The sequence below is a fragment of the Capra hircus genome, chromosome 8 (genome assembly GCF_001704415.2).
Source record: "Capra hircus breed San Clemente chromosome 8, ASM170441v1, whole genome shotgun sequence".
Taxonomy (NCBI): Eukaryota; Metazoa; Chordata; class Mammalia; order Artiodactyla; family Bovidae; genus Capra; species Capra hircus.
Genome location: NC_030815.1, coordinates 10,618,354 through 10,641,247, shown reverse-complemented (window position 1 = coordinate 10,641,247; position 22,894 = coordinate 10,618,354). Strand labels below are relative to the sequence as shown.

At 44.1% G+C, this 22,894-nt stretch overlaps 1 protein-coding gene across 4 annotated transcripts in view; it reads right to left on the bottom strand.

Moving 5' to 3' along the window:
- The window catches only part of NUGGC (nuclear GTPase, germinal center associated), a 49,081-nt gene continuing 42,872 nt past the window's right edge, over positions 16,686 to 22,894 (bottom strand). For all 4 annotated transcript variants that reach the window (XM_018051872.1, XM_018051869.1, XM_013965840.2 and 1 more), the window contains 4 exons: positions 21,683 to 21,791; positions 20,574 to 20,710; positions 18,366 to 18,456; positions 16,686 to 17,194 (listed from right to left, as the gene is read on the bottom strand). In XM_018051872.1, coding sequence (XP_017907361.1) covers positions 17,055 to 17,194; positions 18,366 to 18,456; positions 20,574 to 20,710; positions 21,683 to 21,791 — 477 coding nt within the window. In that variant the 3' untranslated portion in view covers positions 16,686 to 17,054. The remainder of the gene's footprint in view (positions 17,195 to 18,365; positions 18,457 to 20,573; positions 20,711 to 21,682; positions 21,792 to 22,894) is intronic.

Below are 22,894 nucleotides of genomic sequence, written 5' to 3'. Positions count from 1 at the left end.
CATGCACAAACCCACCTCCCCAAATTCCCTGACAATCAAAGTTAACCCGTGATTCATATGCCTTAAGTCTAGGTAGATAACAGTGGACAATTATCAATAGGCCTGTGGTCATACCCCAATAAGCATAATAGAATGTATGATTCTATTCAGTGACACAGATAATTAGGGTATTCTTTTCAGGCAATGGACGAGCTCTGGAGCTGTTCATTGGGTGGGGGGGGGGGGGGCGGGGGACGGTGGCGGGGGGTAGGGCTGGTTTTCCAGTTGGTATGTCGTTTCCATAGATAATGGGCATATAGCTCAAATTCCACAGTCCGGCCCAAGATGGAGTCCTGCTTTCAAGATAGAGCCTGTTCTGTTTCCTCCTTCACTTGATCAAGGCCAATGACTGCCACTCTCTCCATTCTGTTTTCTTCACCTTGATCCCCACTGAGGCCAGTCCCTTCTAACCCCTCCCCACCCACACCCATCTCCCTCAGCCTGTGCCCCAGACTTCCCAGCGCAGCAGGACCAGCCCAAGCCCTGCCCCTCACCGGAAGCACCCTCCGCCTTCCTCTTCTCTCATTGGCTCTTGTGCTCGGGGTTGCCCCACCCCCTCAGGTCCCTGAACAAAGTACTGTAGGGTTTTTTGAGCTCATGGAGGTCAGAGTTCATGTGTTATACTCTTGTGTGTCACTGCTCCAGCATCTAAGCCAGCATCAGCCTCAGGGCAGGTGGTAGGTCAGCACTTACTAACTGATGACCTGACAGTCAGCTTAAAGTTGCCAAAAAAAAAAAGGACCCCGAGGCAGGACACTCGACATTGCCTCCAACTCCCAAGCGCTGTGGGTGTGGACAAATCTCCCAGCCTCTGCAAATCTTACAGTTTCCTCATCTGTCAGGCTGGGTTATTACTCCCTGGCCTTCCTGTCTGCAAGGGTTACTACAAGGGAGAAGAATGTTGAAAACTCAAAGCAGTTCGCAAGTGTTAGCCATTGTTGTCATTTTTCAGGGTTGATAGCTCCTGACAGATGGAGTATCCATCATGATGTGGTTCTCTCTCTGGTGTCCAGCTGCTGACAGCTGGCGCAGAGTCCCGAGACAGTGGGAGCAAGGGCCTCCGCCTCATGGAGCTCCCTGCTCAGCATCCAGCATGGAATCCTCCCAACCATCTGCTTCGTCCCCTTGTGTTCAGCTCATGTTCATTCATTTCCCAGAAGGTGTGGGGATGATGGATTACAGGAGACAGCTCAAGTTTTCTGACACTGGTCCAGGGTTTTAGGCACTGAAGGCCATGGGTGCCTCTCCCCATCATGTGCTTAGGCCGGAGACCCAAGAGTAGGGCTTGCCCGGACCTCCTTGTCACTAGCCCAGGGGACCCAGCATGGGTCACAAAGTGAGGGACTTGAAGAGGATCTGTCTTGGAGCTGAGATGATGTAAATTTTGTTTGGGAATTGAGTGATGAAGTAATTTTAATGTGAGCAATTTGTAATGGGGAGCCAAACATGTTCATTCAAGTGAATCATAAGGAAATTCTCAAAAGAGGGTGAAAATTGGGGCCAAAACTCAGAAGAAGAGACTTAGTGGGATAAATGTAAAACAGATAGCAGTGCTGGGGAAACTCATCTGTTTACACACAGGATATGGGGTAGCAAGCCTCTCAGGAACACATAAGGAAAACACATAAGCTTTTAAATGACTTTGAGGTTGATGTAAGCCAGCAGGGGTCGAAAGAAACAGATATTCAGCTATTTCAAAACTTAGGTTGCATCCACAGAAGTCTGGTGAGCTGAAAAAGGGAGGTGCCAGCACCTGCATTCTACATCAGTGAGCTCCCACCTGGTGAAGCATGCTCAGTTCTAAGGTGCCTCTTACTGAAAGAGTAGGTTGCAGCTTAGAGGGTGCCCACAGGGGTGACTAGGATGGAGGAGGGTCTAGAAACCAACAGGAAAGAGAAGTCTTAAGCCCAGAGCAGAAATCACTCAAGGGGATGTGTTTTCTGCTGGCAGATACATGAAGAGCTGTCATGGGGAGCAATGTTTGTTTTGTTTTAAATAATCCAGGGGGGGGAGCAGATTTCTATTCAATATACAGAAGCTCTGGGTTTCCCAGGTGGCAGTAGTGATAAAGAACCCCCCTGCCAATGGAGGAGACGAAAGAGACACAGATTCAATCCCTGGATCAGGAGGATCCACTGGAGAAGGAAATGGCAGCCCACTCCAGTATTCTTGCCGGAAGAATCCCAGGGACAGAGGAGCCTGTCCATAGGGTCACAAAAAGTCAGACACAACCGAGTGACTTAACACGCATGCACCACAGTGCTGCATAAGTTTAGGTTTTATAGATGCTCTTATTCGTAACAGCTGTTTGGATCTCGGTATTCTGGCTTGTGATGGAAACTTCACATTGTTTAATCAGAGCCTGGGTAACCTGTGCTTAATGGAAGTACCACACAGGGGGTATCCTACACCAGGCAACCTCCGACATCTCTCCCAAGTCGATGAGCACCTTTACATGAAAAAGTTCTCTGCCTTGTTAACAAGTAACTTACACTGATTTTTCTGCCTAGATTGCTTTGGCTGGGGGAAGGAAAGAACATTCCATGCATGCTTTTCATATTAAGAACTAAGAACAGGAAACATTATCTTCAATAAATATAATAAGTAATAATAATAAAGATATTTTGGCTGCATATTATGCCAGAAAGAGAAAAGGAGAAAAAAGGGGGGAAAGTTGAAGAGAAATTGAGAAAGAATGAGGGAGCTAAAAGAGAGGAAAATGAGTCACATAAATGGAAAAAAGGAAGGGGAGGGAGAGAAAAGGGCGAGGAAGGGAAAGAGTGAGGGAATCAGAACATCAAGTGACAGAATATATTTCTTTTTTGTCCCCTTTCCTGAAGCACTGGATACATATCATAGCTCATGCAAAATGGAGGTTTTCTTTAATTTAGATTTTACACTTATCAAAGGTATGCATGCATTTTATTTTTTATGCAAGCATTTTGTATAGTTTTTTTAAATAATCAAATAGTTCTGTAGCTTTATTATAAACTCAACAGATCCCTAAATGCTCAAACCCAAATCCTAATTCCCACAGGCACCCATTTCAACTTTTACAGTTGTTTGTTATACTTCTTTCCACTTCTTTTCTGAATAACACAGTTATACTACTATTTCTTGATTTTTGTTTGTTTTATGCATTATCCATTCCCACTATGGAGAGAAGAATTAGCTTTCTTTACCTCCCACATCAAATAATATTTCTTCCCCTGCTCTCCTAGTAGTGCCATCTCATGCTTTTTTAAAATGTCATTTTCAGTTTAATTTGACTACGTACATCAGTTCTGTTTACAGCCAAGTCATGCAATATATATTATTTCTTAATTTTCTTCTACAACATTTGATTTTTCCCAGAGTGAATAATTATCTTATTTTTCTGATTCTGTAGTTTTCTATTGATCTATCATGAATTCTTCTCTAATCTCCAGCCTCCCCCACATCATTTGCATTCATCTCTTCTAGAGAGAGTCAAATACACAAGATATTCTACCAATTCGTATTCCTGTAGATATCCCCCCAAACTTTTTGACTGGCTCCATGTGGACCAGTTGCTCTCTACGCTTGCTGCTGCTGTTTAGCCACTAAGTCATGTCTGACTCCATGGACTCTAGCCCGCCAGGCTCCTCTGTCCATTGGATTTCCCAGGGAAGAGTACTGGAGTGGGTTTCCACCTCTTTCCCCAGGGGATCCTCCAGACCCAGGGATCAAGCCTGCGTCTCCTGCATTGGCAGGTGGATTCTTTACCGCTGAGCCACCCGGGAAGCATCTCTACACCTAGTTCATGGATATTATCCAGAGATTTTCCTTCACTGTAATCCTGGAGCTTCTCCTTGAGTCGTTCTTAGGTTGGAACTTCTTCTTTCTTACTATCCGGCCTTTCTCTTCCTTGTTCGGTGGCACACATTTATGGCAGAATACCTCTATGGAGACTTTGCACTGCTGAAAATATCTTTACTTTTACCTTCACCCTTGACTAACAGTTTGGGCCTAAAATTCCCATTTTATATCCAAGTTGAGATATTTTCTCCTCCAAATGTTTAAGACATTCTACCATCGTTAGCTTCCAATATTATGACATTCAAAGCCACTCTTATCCCTGATCCTTACCTATGACCTTCTTTCTTTCCTCTTTAGAAATGTTTGAAACTTTCTCTGTCCCCAGTACTTTGAAATTTTACAAATATGAATGTTGATGTGGGCCAGTTTGTACTCATTGTTCCAGGCACAAAATGAGACCTTTCAGTCTGAAATCTCAGGTTCTACATTCTTCAGAAAGTTTCTTGAATTATTCCCTTCACAATTTCCTTCCCTCCCAGCCCCCCCGCCCCCCCCCCCCCCCCCGCCACCTTTCCTCCTTCAAAACTCTTCTCATTCAGTTGTTGCACTTTCTGGACAAGTTTTCTAATTTTCCTAGCTTTTAATTCCCAGGTTCCATCTTCTCATTTTTTTTTTTGCCCTACTTTTGGGGATATTTCCTTGAATTTATCTTGCAAATATCCTTTTTAACTTAAAAAAATTTCTGCTAGCAAATTTTTTATTTTTCCAGGATTTTCTTACTCTGTGATACATTTTTATCATAGAACTTTCCTTTCTTATCTATGCAATATCTTTACATGTCTCCTTAAAGATATTAATGATGGCTTCGAAGAAATATTTTCTTCTCCTTATAACTGTCTCTGTTGCCTCTGAGCTGCTTATATTCTGTCTGTTTTGTTCTTATTCTCTTATGTGAGAGATTGTTCTGTTCTCTAAAGTCTTGATTGTCTCATTTTTAGGAGTGGAAGACTGAAAAAGTTATTTGAAAGAATGGGTCAACTCAGGATTTCACTGGAGGGTGATCTGGATGGACTATTTTACAAGTGAACCCCCAATATTTGTCTTTAAGATTTTTTTTCATATTGTTTGATCATCTTCAGCCTTCTCCTTTGAGAGTCTAAGACTGGCGGTCAATTTTCTGGGAACTGAAGGGAAAAGAGGGCTGGCAACCGGGCACCAGCATCCTGCTGTGCACTTGATGTGTTTTCAGTGTGCTATCAGTATGATATATCCAGGCTTGACATTTCTCAGTCTAGAAACTTCCCAGTGACCAGCCTACAGTTCTCTACTGGGGAGAGGAGGAAACAATTACTCCGGAGTGTGGAGTCAGTGAAGCTCTATGGGCATTGAAATGCGTGTTGTTGTTGTTGTTCAGTAGCTCAGTCATGTCCAACTCTTTGTGACCCGTAGACTACAGCATGCCAGGCTTCCCTGTCCTTCACTATCTCCCAGAGTTTGCTCAAACTTATGTGCATTGAGTCGGTGATGCCATCCAACCATCTTATCCTCTATTGTCCCCTTCTCCTCCTGCCCTCAATCTTTCCCATCATCAGGGTCTTTTCCAGTGATGTGATGATATTAGGAAGGGGGGCCTTTGAGAGGGGACTTGGTGGTAAGAGTGGGGCCCATGTTCTTTTTATTAATTACTGAAGTATAGTTGATTTACACAGTTGTATTCATACTGCTGCTGCTGCTGCTAAGTCGCGTGAGTCGTGTCCGACTCTGTGCAACCCCAGAGATGGCAGCCCACCAGGCTCCCCCGTCCCTGGGATTCTCCAGGCCAGAACACTGGAGTGGGTTGCCATTTCCTTCTCCAATGCATGAAAGTGAAAAGTGAAAGGGAAGTCGCTCAGTTGTGTCCGACCCTCAGTGAACCCATTGACTGCAGCCTTCCAGGCTCCTCCATCCATGGGATTTTCCAGGCAAGAGTACTGGAGTGGGGTGCATTGCCTTCTCCGTGTATTTGTCCTAATTTCTGCTATACAGCAATGTGACTCAGTTATATATATTGTTTTTCATATTCTTTTCCATTATGGCTTATCACAGGATATTGAATATAATTCCCTGCGCTATACAATAGGACTTTGTAGTTTATCCATCCTATACATAACAGTTTGCGTCTGCTAATCCCAAACTCCCAGTCCATCCCTTTCCCTCCCCATTGGAACCACAAGTCTGTTCTCTGTATCTGTGAGATACAGATATTTGTATGATATTCATTTGTATGATATTTTAGATTCCACATATAAGTGATATCATATGGTATTATTTGTCTTTCTCTTCCTGACTTTTGTTGTTGTTATTCAGTTGCTAAGTTGTGTCTGACTCTTTGTGACCCCATGAACTGCAGCACGCCAGGCTTCCTTGTTATTCACTATCTCCCTATGTTTTCTCAAACTCATGTTCATTGAGTCAGTGATCCAGCCATTCATTGAGTTAGTCGTCCAGCCATCTCATCCTTGTCACCCCCTTCTCCTCTTGCCCTCATTCTTTCCCAGTATCTTACTTTACTTAGTACGATAGTTTCTGCGTTCATCTGTGTTGCTGCAAATAGCGTTACTTCATACACTCATGGTGTATATGTACCACGTATTTATCCATTCATCCTCTGATGGACATTTCAGTAGCTTCCATGTCTTGGCTATTGTGAATAGTGCTGCCGTGAACATAGGGGTGCTTGTATCTTTTTGAATTATAGTTTTGTCCAGGTATATGCCCAGGAATGGGATTGCTGGATCATATGGCAACTCTGTTTTCAGTTTTTTTAAGGATGCTTCATTACTGTTTTCCATGTGACTGCACCCATTTACATTTGAGGGTGGAGCCCTTGTGGATAGGATTAGTGTCCTCACAAAAGAGGCCTCAGAGAGCTCCCTTTTCCCTTCTGCCATGTGAGGGCACGGGGAGAAGGCCCCAGCTGTGAACCAGGAAGTGGGTTCTCACCAGACCCTGAGTCTGCCAGTGCCTTGATTTGGACTCTCCAGAGCTATGAGAAGTAAGCTTCTGTCGTTTATAAGCCGCCCAGCCTGTGGCATTATTATAGCGGTCCAAGTGGACGAGGACGCCAAGCACAAGCTTCTGTCCCCACTGACGTCCCATGACTCTTTGGACCTCTCTTTAGGTTTGGTTTATAGAGGTCACCCCCGCATCTTCACATGATTACAAGCTCCCTTGAGGAGGGATCGACTCTTAGGCACTGGAGCCCTTCAGACTTAGTAGGTAGGCAGCATTTGTTGATGCAGTCCAAGCTCGTGTTAGAAAAGAATTTCCAGACAAAAAGCATTTCAGAAGGGAGTGACTTTATCAAGAACAAAGAACAGAGATAATGTGGGCACTCCAACCTCCCAACAGACCAGGGAGATTCGACAGTTTTCACGGGTTAGTAGCCAAATGTGTAGCCTCAAGATGAAGAAAAATCCTGCTGGAAGGTTGGCATTAGGTGATTGGTTGGGGTGCTATAGGCTGATTACCAAGACGGGGAATTTTTGCCTAATTTGGGCTCAAGAACCTGGCTAGTGATGACACAGGGGCTCTTACTGGCAATGGTTGCAAAGAGGCTAAGTCAGCCTTGGAGGTGACCTTTGTTCTGGGCTCTGCCTGTGGCCCTGGGGCAGGACTCAGCGGTACTGTGCATTAGTGGAGAAGAGCTAGTGAAGAGCATGTGTTCGGAGCATGGAGGCAGCCAGTCTCAGATCTTGTCCTCCCTGGGTTCTGGGAAGACTGGTCCATTGTCGTGGGCTGAACTGTGTCCCCTTCAATTTCGTGTGTTGAAACTCTAACCTCCCCATACCACTATCTCAGAATGTGACTGTGTCTTTAAAGAGATAGTTGGGTTAAAATGAGGCTGATGGGCAGTCTCTAGTCCAGTCTGACCAGTGTCCATGTAAAAGAGGAAACTCAGCAATATTATATTGGCCTCTGCTACACATCAATATTGTAGAGCAATTGTTTTCCAATAATTGTATTTTGTTCTATAAACGTATATTAAAAAAAAAATCCTATGAACAACCACCTCAACACAGCCAGTGTAGAATATTAGCTTCTGAAGGTGAATGCTCAGATTATGCCAGATACAGGGAGAGCAACTGAATAGAGGGATGGGAATGGAGTCATTTCCCTTTTAATTTAAGGGAGTCCACATTCGTCATTTTAATGAAGAGGATTTCACCCAAAGTTTATTAAAAGTTCAAGTGACTGCGCTCTTCATGGCTTCTGTGGCTGCCATTTACATTTCATTTTTGAAGAAATCAATTAATTTTACAAAACTAAAAAAAAAAAAAAAGAGGAAACTCAAACACATGGGAAGATGCTAGGAGAGCGTACACAAAGGAAAAATGGTGTGAGGCTGCAGTGACAAGGCAGTCTTCTATGGAACATAGAGAGGTCTCCAAGCAACCTTGCTGACACCTTGAACTTCTAGCCTCCGGAAGTGAAGAGAGTAAATTGCTGTTGTTGCAGCCACAATGTCTGTGGTATTTTGTCACAGCAGCCCCAGCATACTAAGACGCCCATGAGTATGTAAAGTGAACCAGGTTCTAATTTACCAAGCAGACACTATTTTCATTTCTACATAGAAATTGGAGCAATTTCTAGGCTCAAATTGGCAAAATCTTCTCTTTGTTATAAACCAGTAATAGAAGAAAACAGAAGATTATGGAGAAAATGTAAATATTAATGTGGCTGAGGTCTTTATTAGCATCTTTTATAGCAAGGAGTGTATATGTTCCCTTTTCCAGGCATAATGAGATTTCTGTAAAAGCTGGAGAAAAACCACGGGGTAGGGTCTGATTTGATCTGTTGCTTATTAGTCCACCACCATGATTTCTAAAACTCTATACCCCAAGAGAACAATACTTTAAATACTTTTAAAAGGTAGTTATAGATTGCATTCAATCTTTCTCTCTGTCTTTTTCTTTTTTGGCTGGACCACACAGCATGTAGGATCTTAGTTCCTCAATCAGGGGTTGAACCTGTGCCCCTTGCATTGGAGTTTTACCCATTGGACTCCCAGGGAAGTCTCACAATCTCTTTTAATTCCAGTTTTACTGTGACTTACTATAATTGACATATAGCTCTGTATACATTTAATGTATGCATAATGATTTGACTTATATCCATCATGAAATGATTATCCCAATGTTGAGTGAACATCCATCATCTCATATCAACATAAAATTAAAGAACTAGAAAAAAAGGGTTTTCCTTGTGATGAGAACTCTTGGGATTTCCTCTTTCATATATAACAGACAGCAGTGTTAATGATGTTTATCATGTTGTTGATTACCTCCCTAGTATTAAGTTTCTTGTAACTGAAAGTTTGTACCTTTTGACTGCCTTCACCAATTCTCCCTCTACTTCCCACCTCTGGTGACCACAAACCTTATCTCTTTTTCTATGACTTTGTTTTTGAAATATAATTGATCTGCAACATTATGTTCCTTCCTGTTGTACAAAATATTTGATATTTCTGTGCACTTCAAAATGATCATCAAGATAAATCTAGCTGTAGAAGTCTGAAGATGAAGTATGTTTCCTGGCCTTTTCTCCCTTCTCCCTCCGGGACCCTTCTAATACACATGCTGGTACGATTGGCATTGTCTCAGAAGTGTCTTAAACTGTCCTCATTTCCTTTTTAAAAATTAACTTACTTTGGGGTGCGCTGGGTCTGTGTTGCTGCACATGGGCTTTCTCTAGTTGTGGAGAGTGGGGGCTCCTTGTAGCGTTTCACAGGCTCTAGAGCGCAGGAGCTCAGTAGTTGTGGCACGTGGGTTTAGCTGCTCTTGAGGGCACGTGGGATCTTCCTGTATCAGGGATCAAACCCGTGTTCCCGCATTGGCAGACGGATTCTTAACCACTGGGCCACCAGGGAACTTCATCATTACTTTTGATTCTTTTTCCTTTCTTCCGTTCAGCTTCAGTGATTTCCACTACTCTGACTTACAGTGTGTTGATCTACTCTTCTGTATCACCTAATCCACTGTTGATTGCATCTAGTGTATTTTTTTTAATTTCAGTTGTTGGATTCTTCATCTCTGTTTAGTTCTTCTTTGTTTTCTAATTCTTTGTTAAAAACTTCTAACTGGTAACTCCGTTCATCCATGCTTCTCTTAAGTTCTCTGGGCACCTTTATGCTGCTCATTCAAAAAGCATAAATAAATACCATTATCAAAATAATGAAAATTGAACAGTCTCAGTGAGATGCAAAGAAACACATGCATAAATATAATCCTTAATTGTCATCAATTACTGCTGCCTACTGTTAGCTCCATCCAATCTGGGCTTGAGTAGGAATGTTTCAATCATGCTGAACTGTTTCACCAGTAGTTCCAGAGTTTCAACAGTTCTAACACATTTTTAAAAATTTCTACAACAGGTTTTGATTTCAGAGAGGGAAAGAGCCAATCAACAGTACTCCGCTTTCTTTCTACCTCTGTGTACAGCTTTTTCTCATTTCCTAACTCAAAGCAAAATCTGCCTTTTTCTCCATGCAATGCCAAAAGACAAAGGCCACAGTCACGTGACTTGTCTCCTTTCCAGAAGCAAGAACCCACATGTTTCTGCCAGGAGCAAAAATCAATGAAAAGCCCTGTATAAAGACTAGGCAGCAAGACTTTAAAATAGAGAATTGAAGTGATTTTTATTACAGAGGGTGTCTGGAACACAGCCTCACCCAGATTTCGTGGCTCATTATCAATTTTCTCTTCATCCCTAAATCAGATTAAACCATGTGGCTGGGAGTAGGGAAGATATACTGAGTCGTGACGTGGTATTTAGATAGAAGGAAATAAACCAGCACACGTTCATATTTTTCTGGGTAGTTCAATTGGAATGGAGAGAAATGCAAAAGAAACAGAGGAACTGAAGGTCAGCTAGTAATACAAACTGTGCACGTTAAGATGTTTTCAAGAAAAAGAGAGGTCACTTCTCAGTTCTCTGCTTGACATGGAAATCCTGATGCTGTTGTATTTTAATAATAACAACTCTTCTGGGGATTTCCCTGGTGGTCCAGTTGGTAAGAATCGGCCTTCCAGTTCAGGGGTTGCAGGTTTGATCCCTGGTTGGGAAGCTAAGATCCCACATGCCTCATGGCCAGAAAACAAGGGCAATGTTGTAACAAATTCAATAAAGACTTTAAATGGTCCACGTAAAAAAAAATATTTTAAAAAGCACTTCACTTACCCCGTATTGTCAGATAATGAAGTGCTCCACAGATTACACATTCCATTATGTTATTTAGCACTGAAACATTTTTGTTTTTAAATTTTTTAAACAAAATTTGAAGTGTAGTTGATTTACAATGTGGTGTTAGTTTCAGGTATATAGTAAGGTGATTCAGTTATATATACATACTTTTTCAATTCTCTTTCATTACAGGTTATTGTTATTGTTTAGTCGCTAAGTCATGTCTGACTCTCTTGCCACCCCATGAACTGTAAGACCACCAGACTTCTCTGTCCATGGGATTTCCCAGGCAAGAATACTAGAGTAGGTTGCCATTTCCTCCTCCAGGGGATCTTCCCAACCCAGGAATCAAGCTGCATCTCTTTTATGGCAGATGGATTCTTTACCGTCTAAGCCACCTGGGAAGCCCCAAGGTATGAAAGGTATTATATATAGTTCCGTGTGCTGTAAAGTTGGTCCTTGTAGGAAGATTTTTAATTTTTACAATTTTGGTGCTGTGCATTCTCAAATGATCATTTCCCTGCTTTTTAAGCAGAGCTTCTTGGCATAATTTAACATTTTAGGTGAGTCAGAGTCCCCATTTCTTATTATTATGATGTAACTGTGGCAGGATCCACATGGCATCTCCTAAGGAAGAGAGCTGGGGATGAGAAAGAAGTGCCATGAACTCAGCCCTGCCAGGTTTAGCAGAGCCCATTTCAGTTCAAGCAGTGGCTTTAGTGACATCAGCCCAGAACAGGGTGGATTAGAGGCAACTTAGCACACTTTGGCCAAGAAACAGAGGCCAAGAGAAGCTCTCCTCATGAGACAAGATAGTATTGGTTACTACAAGAATAATACTAATAGTCGCTTTTGGACTTCCCTGGTGGCCCAGGGATGAAGAATCCGCCTGCCAGTGCAGGGAACATGGGTCTGATCCCTGGTCCTGGAAGATCCCACATGCCACCGGGCAGCTATGCCTGTGTGCCACAACTACTGAAGCCCGTGCACCTAGACCCCGGGCTCCACAACAGGAGAAGCCACCACAGTGAGAAGCCCGCACAGCTCAGCAAAGAGCAGCCCCCACTCACTGCAACCAGAGAAAGCCTGTGCGTAGCAGCAAAGACAGTGCAGCCCCCGAACTAAATCACTTTTCAAGAGTAATAGTTGCTTTGGAGAAGTGCGCTTGCTCACAGATGAGACCATAGTTCCTGCTGGTGCAGATGCTAGAGTAAAGTCTTTAGGAGCCATTCCTCCCTACTTTTGAACTGACACACTTGAGCAGAGGAGCGTCTCCATTACCCTCTGGCCAAACCTGAGCTCTGAAACTTTCACTGGAAGGTAGACAAAGGGTGGCATACCCCAAGGAGGGTGTGTGGGGCCTAAGGGAGCTGCTGAAGGAAGAATGTGAGAGGCGAGCCCACGGGAGGTCAGGAGACGGGGGGCCGCTGGCAGTCTCAGTCTGGCAGGGTCCTCTGTGCACGCTTAGCTGCTTGGTCTTGTCTGATGCTTTGTGACCCCATGGACTGTAGCCTGCCAGGCTCCTCTGTCCATGGGATTTCCAGGCAAGAATACTGGAGTGGGTTGCGAATTCCTTCTCCAGGGAATCTTCCCAACCTAGAGACTGAACCCACGTCTCCTGCATTGCAGGCAGATTCTTTACCCTCTGAGCTATTAGCGAAGCTTGGCAGGGTCCTCTGCTTCGTGGCAGAAGTCATGCCTGCTGTCCTTCTGCTGCTGTGCTCTGAGACCCACCCAGCCCTGCAGGAGGTCAGCCAGTCTGGAGAGTCCAGGAACTTGACCAACAAAGCTATTGCCTCCTGATGCCACAGGCTGAAATGGAGCTGAGTGCCCCCTGCCTTCTTCCCCATTCTGCTCCACGTTGTGAAAGAATCTTGGCAATGCCTCCTTGTCACCAGCAGCCATGGGCAGGCAGTATTCCAGGTCTAAGAGGGTTATTCTGAATCCTCCTCAACCTCCATGCTCGCCCCGCCAAGACTAGCGAGGACCGCCCTGCGGGACAGAAAGTGAGGGACCCGCTTCGACACCCAGGTTAGACTTGTGTTTGTGTTTAGTGTCTAGACTCCTCCCTCATCATTCGAGGTCAGCAGTGAGTTCCAACTCTGTTCATTAAAAAGGATGAGTCACCTAGCAATCCCACTGCTGGGCATACACACTGAGGAAACCAGAATTGAAAGAGACATGTGTACCCCAATGTTCATTGCAGCACTGTTTAAAATAGCCAGGACATGGAAACAACCTAGATGTCCATCAGCAGATGAATGGATAAGAACACTATGGTACATACACACAATGGAGTATTACTCAGCCATTAAAAAGAATACATTTGAATCAGTTCTAATGAGGTGGATGAAACTGGAGCCTATTATACAGAGTGAAGTAAGCCAGGAAGAAAAACACCAATACAGAATACACTAACACATACATATGGAGTTTAGAAAGATGGTAATGATGACCCTGTATGTGAGACAGCAAAAGAGACACAGATGTATAGAACGGACTTTTGGACTCTGAGGGAGAGGGAGAGGGTGGGGTGATATGGGAGAATGGCATTGAAACATGCATACTATCATGTAAGAAACGAATCGCCAGTCTAGGTTCAATACAGGATACAGGATGCTTGGGGCTGGTGCACGGGAATGACCCAGAGAGATGATATGGGGAGGGTGGTGGGAGGGGGGTTCAGGATTGGGAACCCATGTACACCCACGGCGGATTCATGTCAATGTATGGCAAAACCAATACAGTATTGTAAAGTAAAATAATAAATTAAAAAAAATAAAAATAAAAAGGATGAGGCAATTAAGTGGTTGTTTTAGCCAAGGGTATCCAATTCTAATCACGAAGAAACATCAGACAAGCCAACATTTTATAAACCATCTGGCCTGTATTCCTCGAAAATGTCTGAGATTAAAGGAAGCAAGTGAAATTCTTGATCCTGGGTTGGATGCTGGATGAAAAAGTATTGCTTTGCCGAGACCATAACTGGGCAGTTGAGAAAATTTGGACGTAGACTGTGGATAAGGCAATGATACTATACTAATGTTGAATTTCCTGAATTTGATCATTACACTGGGGTTAATGTAAGAGAACATACTTGCTTTTATGGAATACACTAAAATATTATAGGGTGGAGGGGCGTAGACATATACAGCTCCTTTGGAATAGTTGAGAAGGGTGTGCACAAGCATACACACATACCCACTGAAGAATGATAAAGCAAGCGTGGTAAAATGTTGGCATATTGATACAGGGTTGATGGGAGTTCTTCGTACTGTTGCAACTTTTCAGAGTTTGAAGTTCTTTCAAAGTAAAAAGGAAAATGAGAAAGAGAAAGTGACAGCCACGCCAAAACAAAAGATTATGAAAGGACAATTCAAGTGGGAGAAACTTCAATAAACACAAAAAAGGGTTTCAGTGTCAGTAACAACCCATACAGTACAAGATGGGAATATTAAAAATCTGATCCTGTGAACTTGCTGAACAAAACAATAGTATCCATTTTTTATTTTTTTAAAATGTTATTAAAAAAATGGTAACACAGTGAATCTCATTCCTGCTAGTAAGCAGACAGGTTTTCTGGAACAGTTGAGACTTTAAAGTGCTCTTTTACTCAGATCCTATAATGGAATTCTTAAAAAATTTATCCTGAAGATAAAAATCAGAGAGGAATTTTGGAATTGGGATGCCTCGATTCTATAACTTATCAGTTACACAGTAGAAAACGCATATATTTTTTATTTGAGGTTGCTTAAATTTTGGGTATCTAGATATAACTGGATACCTAGACATAATATGGATGTGAGAGTTGAACTATAAAGAAAGCTGAGCGCCGAAGAATTGATGCTTTTGAACTTTGGTGTTGGAGAAGATTCTTGAGAGTCCCTTGGACTGCAAGGAGATCCAACCAGTCCATCCTAAAGGAGATCAGTTCTGAATATTCAATTGGAAGGACTGATGCTGCTGAAGCTGAAGCTGTAATATTTTGGCTATGTGATGTGAAGAACTGACTCATAGGAAAAGACCCTGATGCTGGGAAAGACTGAGGGCAGGAGAAGAAGGCGACGACAGAGGATGAGATGGTTGGATGGCATCACCGACTCAACGGACATGAGTCTGAGCAAGCTCTGGGGGTTGGTGATGGACAAGGAAGCCTGCCATGCTGCAGTCCATGGGGTCGCAAAGAGTCAGATGCAACTAAGCAACTGAACTGAGACATAATTCAGAATTCTTACTAGTTTTTCTTTCTTATAATTACTGTTCTAAGTATCATGGTTAAAATTTGCTCCATAAATAAGCTGGAATACTTTCCTTTCATTCTGATTTTTAGAATACTGTGTATACACAGGAATTCTAAATTTTAAAATTGCATTTGAAATCACCTATAAGGTTGTCTCGGAGAAGGCAATGGCACCCCACTCCAGTACTCTTGCCTGGAAAATCGCATGGACGGAGGAGCCTGGTAGGCTGCAGTCCATGGGGTCGAGAAGAGTCAGACAAAACTGAGCGACTTCACTTTCACGTTTCACTTTAATGCAATGGAGAAGGAAATGGCAACCCACTCCAGTGTTCTTGCTGGAGAATCCAAGGGACGGGGGAATCTGGTGGGCTGCCGTCTATGGGGTCGCACAGAGCTGTACACGACTGAAGCAACTTAGCAGCAGCAGCATAAGGTTGTCTATCTCTTTAAAAAATCAGAGAGGCAGAGATATCTGTATAAGAATATTCTCTACAATATTATTTACAGTGAAGAAAAACAGCACCATCTAAATGTCCAGCAATAGAATAATGGTAAGATAAATGGTAGTATGGGCTTCCCAGGTAAAGAATCTGCCTGCCAATGCAGGAGACACAGGATGCATGCATTTAATCCCTGTGTTGGCAAGATCTCCTGGAGAAGGAAATGGAAACCCACTCCAGCACTCTTGCCTGGGAAATCCCATGGATAGAGGAGCCTGGTGGGCTACAGTCCACGGGGGTCACAAAGAGTTGGACACGACTTAGTGACTATGCAAAAATAAAATACATCTATACATCAGAACACTGTGCAGCACTTAAAGCTGTGTTTGAAGACTATTCTTTTCCCTGCCCACCTTCCAGTCTCCTGAGCAACATACCTTTTCCCCTTGTCTCCTCCAGAATCAAGGGCTACCCTGAACCCCAGCTGTGATGTTTCTGATGGTAGCATTCTGCTTAATTTTAGCCAGTGTCCCATTTCCTGAGCAGATAGGTCAGCTGTGACTTAGAACTTGTGGTGGAGTCCATGGGTCAGACCAAGGACCAAACTAAAGAGTCTTTTTAAAAAATTATTATTGAAGTATAGTTGATTCGCAGTGTTGTGATAGTTTCTGTAGTATAGCAAACTGAATCAGATATATATATGTGCATATATATATACACACACATATGTATATTGATACACATACATGTATACATAAACATATATATATGCACACGCACATATGTTATACTCTTTTCCATATTCTTTTCCATTATGGCTTGCTACAGGATGTTGAACATAGTTCCCTGTGCCATACAGTAGGGCCTTATTGTTTATCTATTTTGCATATAGTATTTTGTATCTGCTACTCTCAAACTCCTAATCTCTCCCTCTTTATGCCATTTCCTCTTTGGTAACTGTAAGTTTGTTTTTGATGAAGTTTGTTTTTGATGTCTGTGGGTCTCCTTCTGTTTTGTAAACAAGTGCATTTGTGTCGTATTTTAGATTCCACATATAAGTTTTTCACTCTTCAGGTATTTTTCTTCGGTGAGGCACAAGTTTCTCATCCCTAAAACTTTAGAACTTCCTGAGGGTTTCATTGGCAATAGAATAAAAATGAAATGATGTGTTCTGTACTCGTCTTATGCCCAAAGTAACCATGTATGGATTTTCTATTGCCTATGAAGTTCCCAAAGTGGGGAGATGTTCTTTATTAGGTTTTAACTGACACAAGTAAATCTGATTGTCTCTAGGCTGGTATTCCATCCCCTTGGGGCTAAGCCCCAAGAATTAAATCTTATGTTTTGGGGGGGCCAGCTTTGCTGGGGGACAGTCTCAGAAGGAAGTCTTGCATGCCCCTCCGCAGCACCGCATTCTCAGCAACCTCTCTCAGGCTTCTGTGCAGCTTCTCCATCTCCTTGTATTCACTTTTGACATCTACAGAAGAGCATCAGGAGTTAGTGTCCTTTTCAGAAATGTCCCCAGGAAACAGATCCCCTGAGAATCCTCTTCTGACTTGGGTCAACTGTCCCAGAATAGGAGCTCAGGAATGGAGCTTAGAGATTAGATGGTCCAATCAATGTGTTTTATAAACAACTTGATCAAACTAGGCATTGTTGCTCTTACCTTAAGGCTTATCTGATCATAGTGGGCACCTTCAAAATAAACACAAACCTGCCCATAGGTGAAGTCTGAGAAATCCCTGGGTCTTCACCAAGGCTTCACAAGTGCTCAGCGGAAGGAGATACAAAGCACACCCCATGCCAGACCTCCCCCAGTCTTTTCCAGGCATCTCTCTCCTACTGCACTCCCTCTCCTCCCAGCTGTCCACATTCTAAATTCTAGTGAATTTGCTCTGTTTTGGCATCTTGGGTTTTTAGCCTATGGTCTACAATCAGATGATATCCTTGTAATGGTGAATTTTATGTCTTCACCTGTCTGAGCTATGATACCCAGATAGTTGGTCAAACACTATTCTGGATGTTTTTGTGAGTGTATTTTTGGATGAGATTTACATTTAAATCAGTGGACTCTGAGGAAAGCAGATTGCCCTCTGCAATGTAGATGGGCCTCATCTAATCAGCTGAAGGTCTGACTAGAACAAAAGGCTGCTCTTTCCCTGAGCAAGAGGGAATTCTCCAGAAGACTGCTTTTAGACTTCATCTGTAACAATGGCTCTTCCTGGTTCTCTGGGAGACTGCTCTTGGACTTGAACTGCAAGTCTTTCCTGAGTCTCCAGCCTGCTGGCCTGCCTTATCACATGGACTCATGAACCTTTCACAGTTGCATGAGCCAGTTCCTTAAAATGAATCTCCTTATGTATGTCTGTATGTGGGAGACACACACATCCTGTTGTACTGTTTGTCTGGAGAACCCTGACACACACAGTCCCTGTGAAGGGACAGTTCAGGCTGACCTTGGGGTTGGCTCTGGCGTTGATCCGAAAGCCTCTCCAATCCCCTTTGCACCAATATGCCCCATAGCATAACTGAGACTCCCCGACCCTGAGCTGACCAGTGATGGGAGCCAAGCCTGTGACCAAGAAGGGAATCAGAATCCTGAGACCGTTTGTCTTGCTCCCGAGTACACAAAGGTTGTATGTATTTACCTGCAAGCTCCTTGTAGAGCCCATCCCCTGGGGACAAAGCCAGGGTCAGCATGGTAGCGATGCTGCCCTTCACCTTCTCCGTGATTCCATTCTACGTGACAAAGGACAGTCATTCTGTTAGGATGGTGCAGTCTAAAGGGGAAGGGATCTTATGAAAGGGACCCCACCCCAGTCCCCAACCAGAGAGTGTAGGGACCAGGGTTGCCGAAACCAAAGTCAAGTCCAAGGGTGGACCCTTTGAGGATACCCTGGGAGACTCAAGTCATCAGGACAACATTTCTGGGGGGTCCCACCTGCCTTCATAGCTCCTTTCCTGGGTGACTGTACTCTGATGCTGAAGGACCGAATCAGGAGTAGTGAGGATGCAGGGAGGCGGGGTGGGGGTGCGGGGGAAGAGAACAGATACCACACAAGCAGAGAAAGAGGCAAAGCACTGATCATCATCCTCTTGTCCCACCGTTAGTTTAGTCACTGCCTAAATGTTTGTCGACCTCCTGCTTTTCATAACACACCATTAATATATAGATAACTTTCCAACTGCCTGAGATATGTCTCCTTGCTATTCTCAGTCCTTTTATCAGCTATAACCATTTCCTTCTTCCAACCATCTGTTGCCACCCTTTGAAAAACACTCAACTCTCCACTATGCTGACAGAGCCTCGTTCTGAACCTTCACCTCCTGCCTCCAGGACATGATCTTTTCACCAATGCATTGGACTAAAGTTCTAGTCTCAGCTGCATCTGTGAACCTTGTGCTGGTAACTTCGGCCCTTAGCCTTAGCTGCATTGTCTGTGAGATCGGAGAATGGGAACCCTCTGTGGTCTTGCCCAGTGGCACCTTCTTGCATGTCTGTCATTTAAGATACATTTGTACATGATCAACATGCTAATCATTTTTCAATTGCAGTTGTTTTCTTGGGCACCTTAAGGGCCAGTTTTTATGTACTCAGTGGGGATTGGCAGCTGTAGAATTGGGCAAATTTTCTGCAGGTATTTATAGGCAGTGGTAATATGTGAGATGATGGAAACTAAACTGCTACTGGTAAATGAGATACCTCTTAGCCCGATCCAAGAGAAATAACATGCTTCGTGTCGTGGAGAAAGGGATTTTCCAAAACTGTAGTGATGGGAGGAGAGGAGATTGTGCACAAGAGGTTGGAGATGTTTCAGGAAGTAGGTTGGTCCAGAGGTGGATGGAAATAGCAAGGAGCTGGGTCCTTGGGAGGTTGGGAGAGGTCAGCTAAGCCTGGCCTGAGGCTGATGAATTTGGAAATACTATTGGCCAGGGAGGGGCTAGCAGTAGCTTGGACTAAAGCAAAGAATTTACATTACTTGCAGAGGAGGCTGACAAACTATGAGACCCAGGACTGGGACTGGATGGGTCCAAGTGTACTTGACAGAACACTTAGTTTCGAGGAAACTGTCAGGAACTTTCTTCTGAGATGGAGAGAATCTCACCAAAATATATGCCAGGTACTGTAATGAACAGATCTGTAATAGTTGGTTGGCATTTATCTATAGGTATTTTATGTAGACAAGACATTGTCCCTCATTAAAAAAAGATCTGGGGACTTCCCTGGTGGTCCAGTGGCTAAGACTCCATGCTCCCAATGCAAGGGGCCTGGGTTCGATACCTGGTCAGGGAGCTAAATCTTGCAACTAAGACTGAGTGCAGTCAAATATTTTTTTAAGTGTGTCTTGAGATAATACTATTGCTAGAGCTAGGTTACCTGGTCCCAAATTCCCACTCTTGTAACTTGCTAGCTCTGTGACCTGTTGATACACCTCTGTCTGCCTCAGTTTTCTCATCTGTAAAGTGGGAACAATCATAGCACCTTATCTCACAGACTTGCTGGGGATTCAATAAGCTCACATTTGCAAAGTGCTTAGGGTCCCCTCTAGATATCACAGTGATCTTAGTGATGATTCAGGAAAGAGAAAGGGTGCAGGAGAGAGCTGGAGGCCCTGAGTTTCTGAAGTCACAGACTGAGGCAAGCGCGAGCCAGCACGTGATGGCGGTAGAGGCGGAAGCCAGGTGGAGGCTGGCCCCTTGCCCGGCATCATGGGCGTCAGTCGAGCCCACTTTGCAGAAGGCATCCGGCTCTATCTGGGCTCAAACAACTACCACTTCCTCCATCTCTGCCCCTCCTTCCTGTGCTCCCCAAGGAGCCCTCTGGGACCGGAACGCAAACCGCGTAAGTTGAGTACCTTCAGCTGCTGAAACTGGTGCTGCATTCTTTCTTGAGCCCGTTCGAACATGCCCTCGGCCACCTGCCGGTCCACCCCTCTTCTGAGGACCTCTTTCATTCTTTCACATGCTTTCTTGCCCGTGATCTGTGCGGCCTCTGGCAAAAATGATAGCCACAGTAACACCTCAACAAGGACTTGCTTAGATATCCTTAGCATCAGAAAGAAAGGCAAGCAAACCAACTATACACACATACACATATGCATATACATGTAGACACACATACAGACACACCTGGGGCTTCCCAGGTGGCACAGTGGTTAAAAAATCTGCCTGCAATGCAGGAGAGTCAAGAGACATGGGTTCAGTCCCTGGGTGAGGAAGGTCCCCAGGAGTAGGAAACAGCAACCCACTCCAGTCTTTGGCATCCCACTCCAGCACTCTTGCCTGGAAAATCCCATGGACAGAGGAGCCTGGTGGGCTGCAGTCCATGGAGTCGCAAAGAGTCGGACATGACTGAGCGACTTCACTTTCACTGTTCACTTTCTTGCATTGGAGAAGGAAATGGCAACCCACTCCAGTGTTCTTGCCTGGAGAATCCCAGGGACGGGGGAGCCTGGTGGGCTGCTGTCTATGGGGTCGCAGAGTCGTACACAACTGAAGCAACTTAGCAGCAGCAACAGCAATACAAAAAAATCAATATTTGATCATTTTCATGTAGAAAACCTAATGAGTGAATTAAGCAGAAGTTTACAAAATTCCAAACTCCACCATCCAACCCAGAAAAAAATCAATGGGACCAACAAACCAAGAAAAAGCTGGCAAGTGAGTTTACAGGTACTTAAGAACGAGAATTCAGTAAATGGCTTTTATAGTTTAAATAGCTGCGATGCAATGCAGAGAGAAGCAAAATGTCCAGATGAAGGGTGGATGGAAAGAATTGGAAACAGATAAAAGCGGTTCGTGACTGACCTCTCCCCACCCGTTTGCAATTGTTGGGTTTTAATTTGTAGACCAAGAGTGTTATGGGGGCTTAGGACATAGAAGGACACATGCTTTAAGGGGGAGGACAGCAGACACAGATGCTAAAGAAGCTGACAGACCCCAACACTGCCCTTGGGGCCCCCACCTTCATAACAGGGCTTCAGGTCGTTCTGAACAGAGGTGGTGAGAGACTCATAAATCTTCCTCTTCTTTCTGAGGATGTGTCCCTCCAGGCCTCCCAGGATGGCACTTATCTGAGAATCCACATCAACAAAAGGCCATTTGTGACAGTCCCTTGACAAGCAAGGCAGGGGTTTCCGTGGGCTGTACCATTTCCTTTGCCCGGGTTACTGTTGGCTGTTCCATCTCCTCCACTACCAGGCTGTGAGCTCCTCCCTCACAGGCAGGAACCTTGTCTTGTCTTTTTTTTTTTTTTTTTTTGGCCATGCTTTGTAGCATATGAACTCTTAGTTCCCCAACCAGGGATGGAACCCAGGCCACCTGCATTGAACCACCAGGGAAGTTCCAAAACTTTGTCTTAAGCATCTTTACATCCCAAAATGCTTCCTGAAGTGGCTGGTGCCTCAGACAACTCAATAACTATTTGCAGAGTTGAACTCAGGTGCACGCATGGTTATGGGATGGGGCATCTTTGGGAAGGGTAAGGGGGCACAGGTGATTCTCATGTAATCTGGGCTGGGCCTGTGCGTAGTCGTGTCTTCCAAAATTGTTACACTGAAATCTTAAACTCCAATGTGATGGCTCAGATGGTAAAGAATCTGCCTGCAATGGAAGAGACCTGGGTTCAATCCCTGGGTCGGAAAGATCCCCTGGAGAAGGAAATGGCAACCCACTCCAGTATTCTTGCCTGGGGAATCCCATGGACAGAGGAGCCTAGCAGTCTAGAGTCCATGGGTTGCAAAGAGTCAGACACAACTGAGTGACTAAGCACAAATCCAGTGTGATGGCATTAGGAGGTAGGGCCTTTGGGAGGCGATTAGGACTCAAGGTGGAGCCCTCTCAGTTGGGATGATGCCCTTAATAGAAGAGACCCTAGAGGGCTTCTGTGCCCTTCTGCCATGTAAGCACACAGCAAAAAGACAGCCACCCCTAAACCAGGAAGTGGGCCCAAGCAGACACCAGATCTGCGTGCACCTTGATCCTACACTTCCAGCCTCCAGAATACTGAGAAATGTCTGTTGTTTGTAAGCCTCCCAGTATTTTGTTATAGCAGTCCAAACAGACTAAGGCAGCCCCAGACTAAGAAAATGAGTCCCACATAAGAGTCTTGAGGACTTAAAACTAAAAAGTAATCTGCCAAAAAATGACACTTCTTTAAACTTCACTGCCATGGATG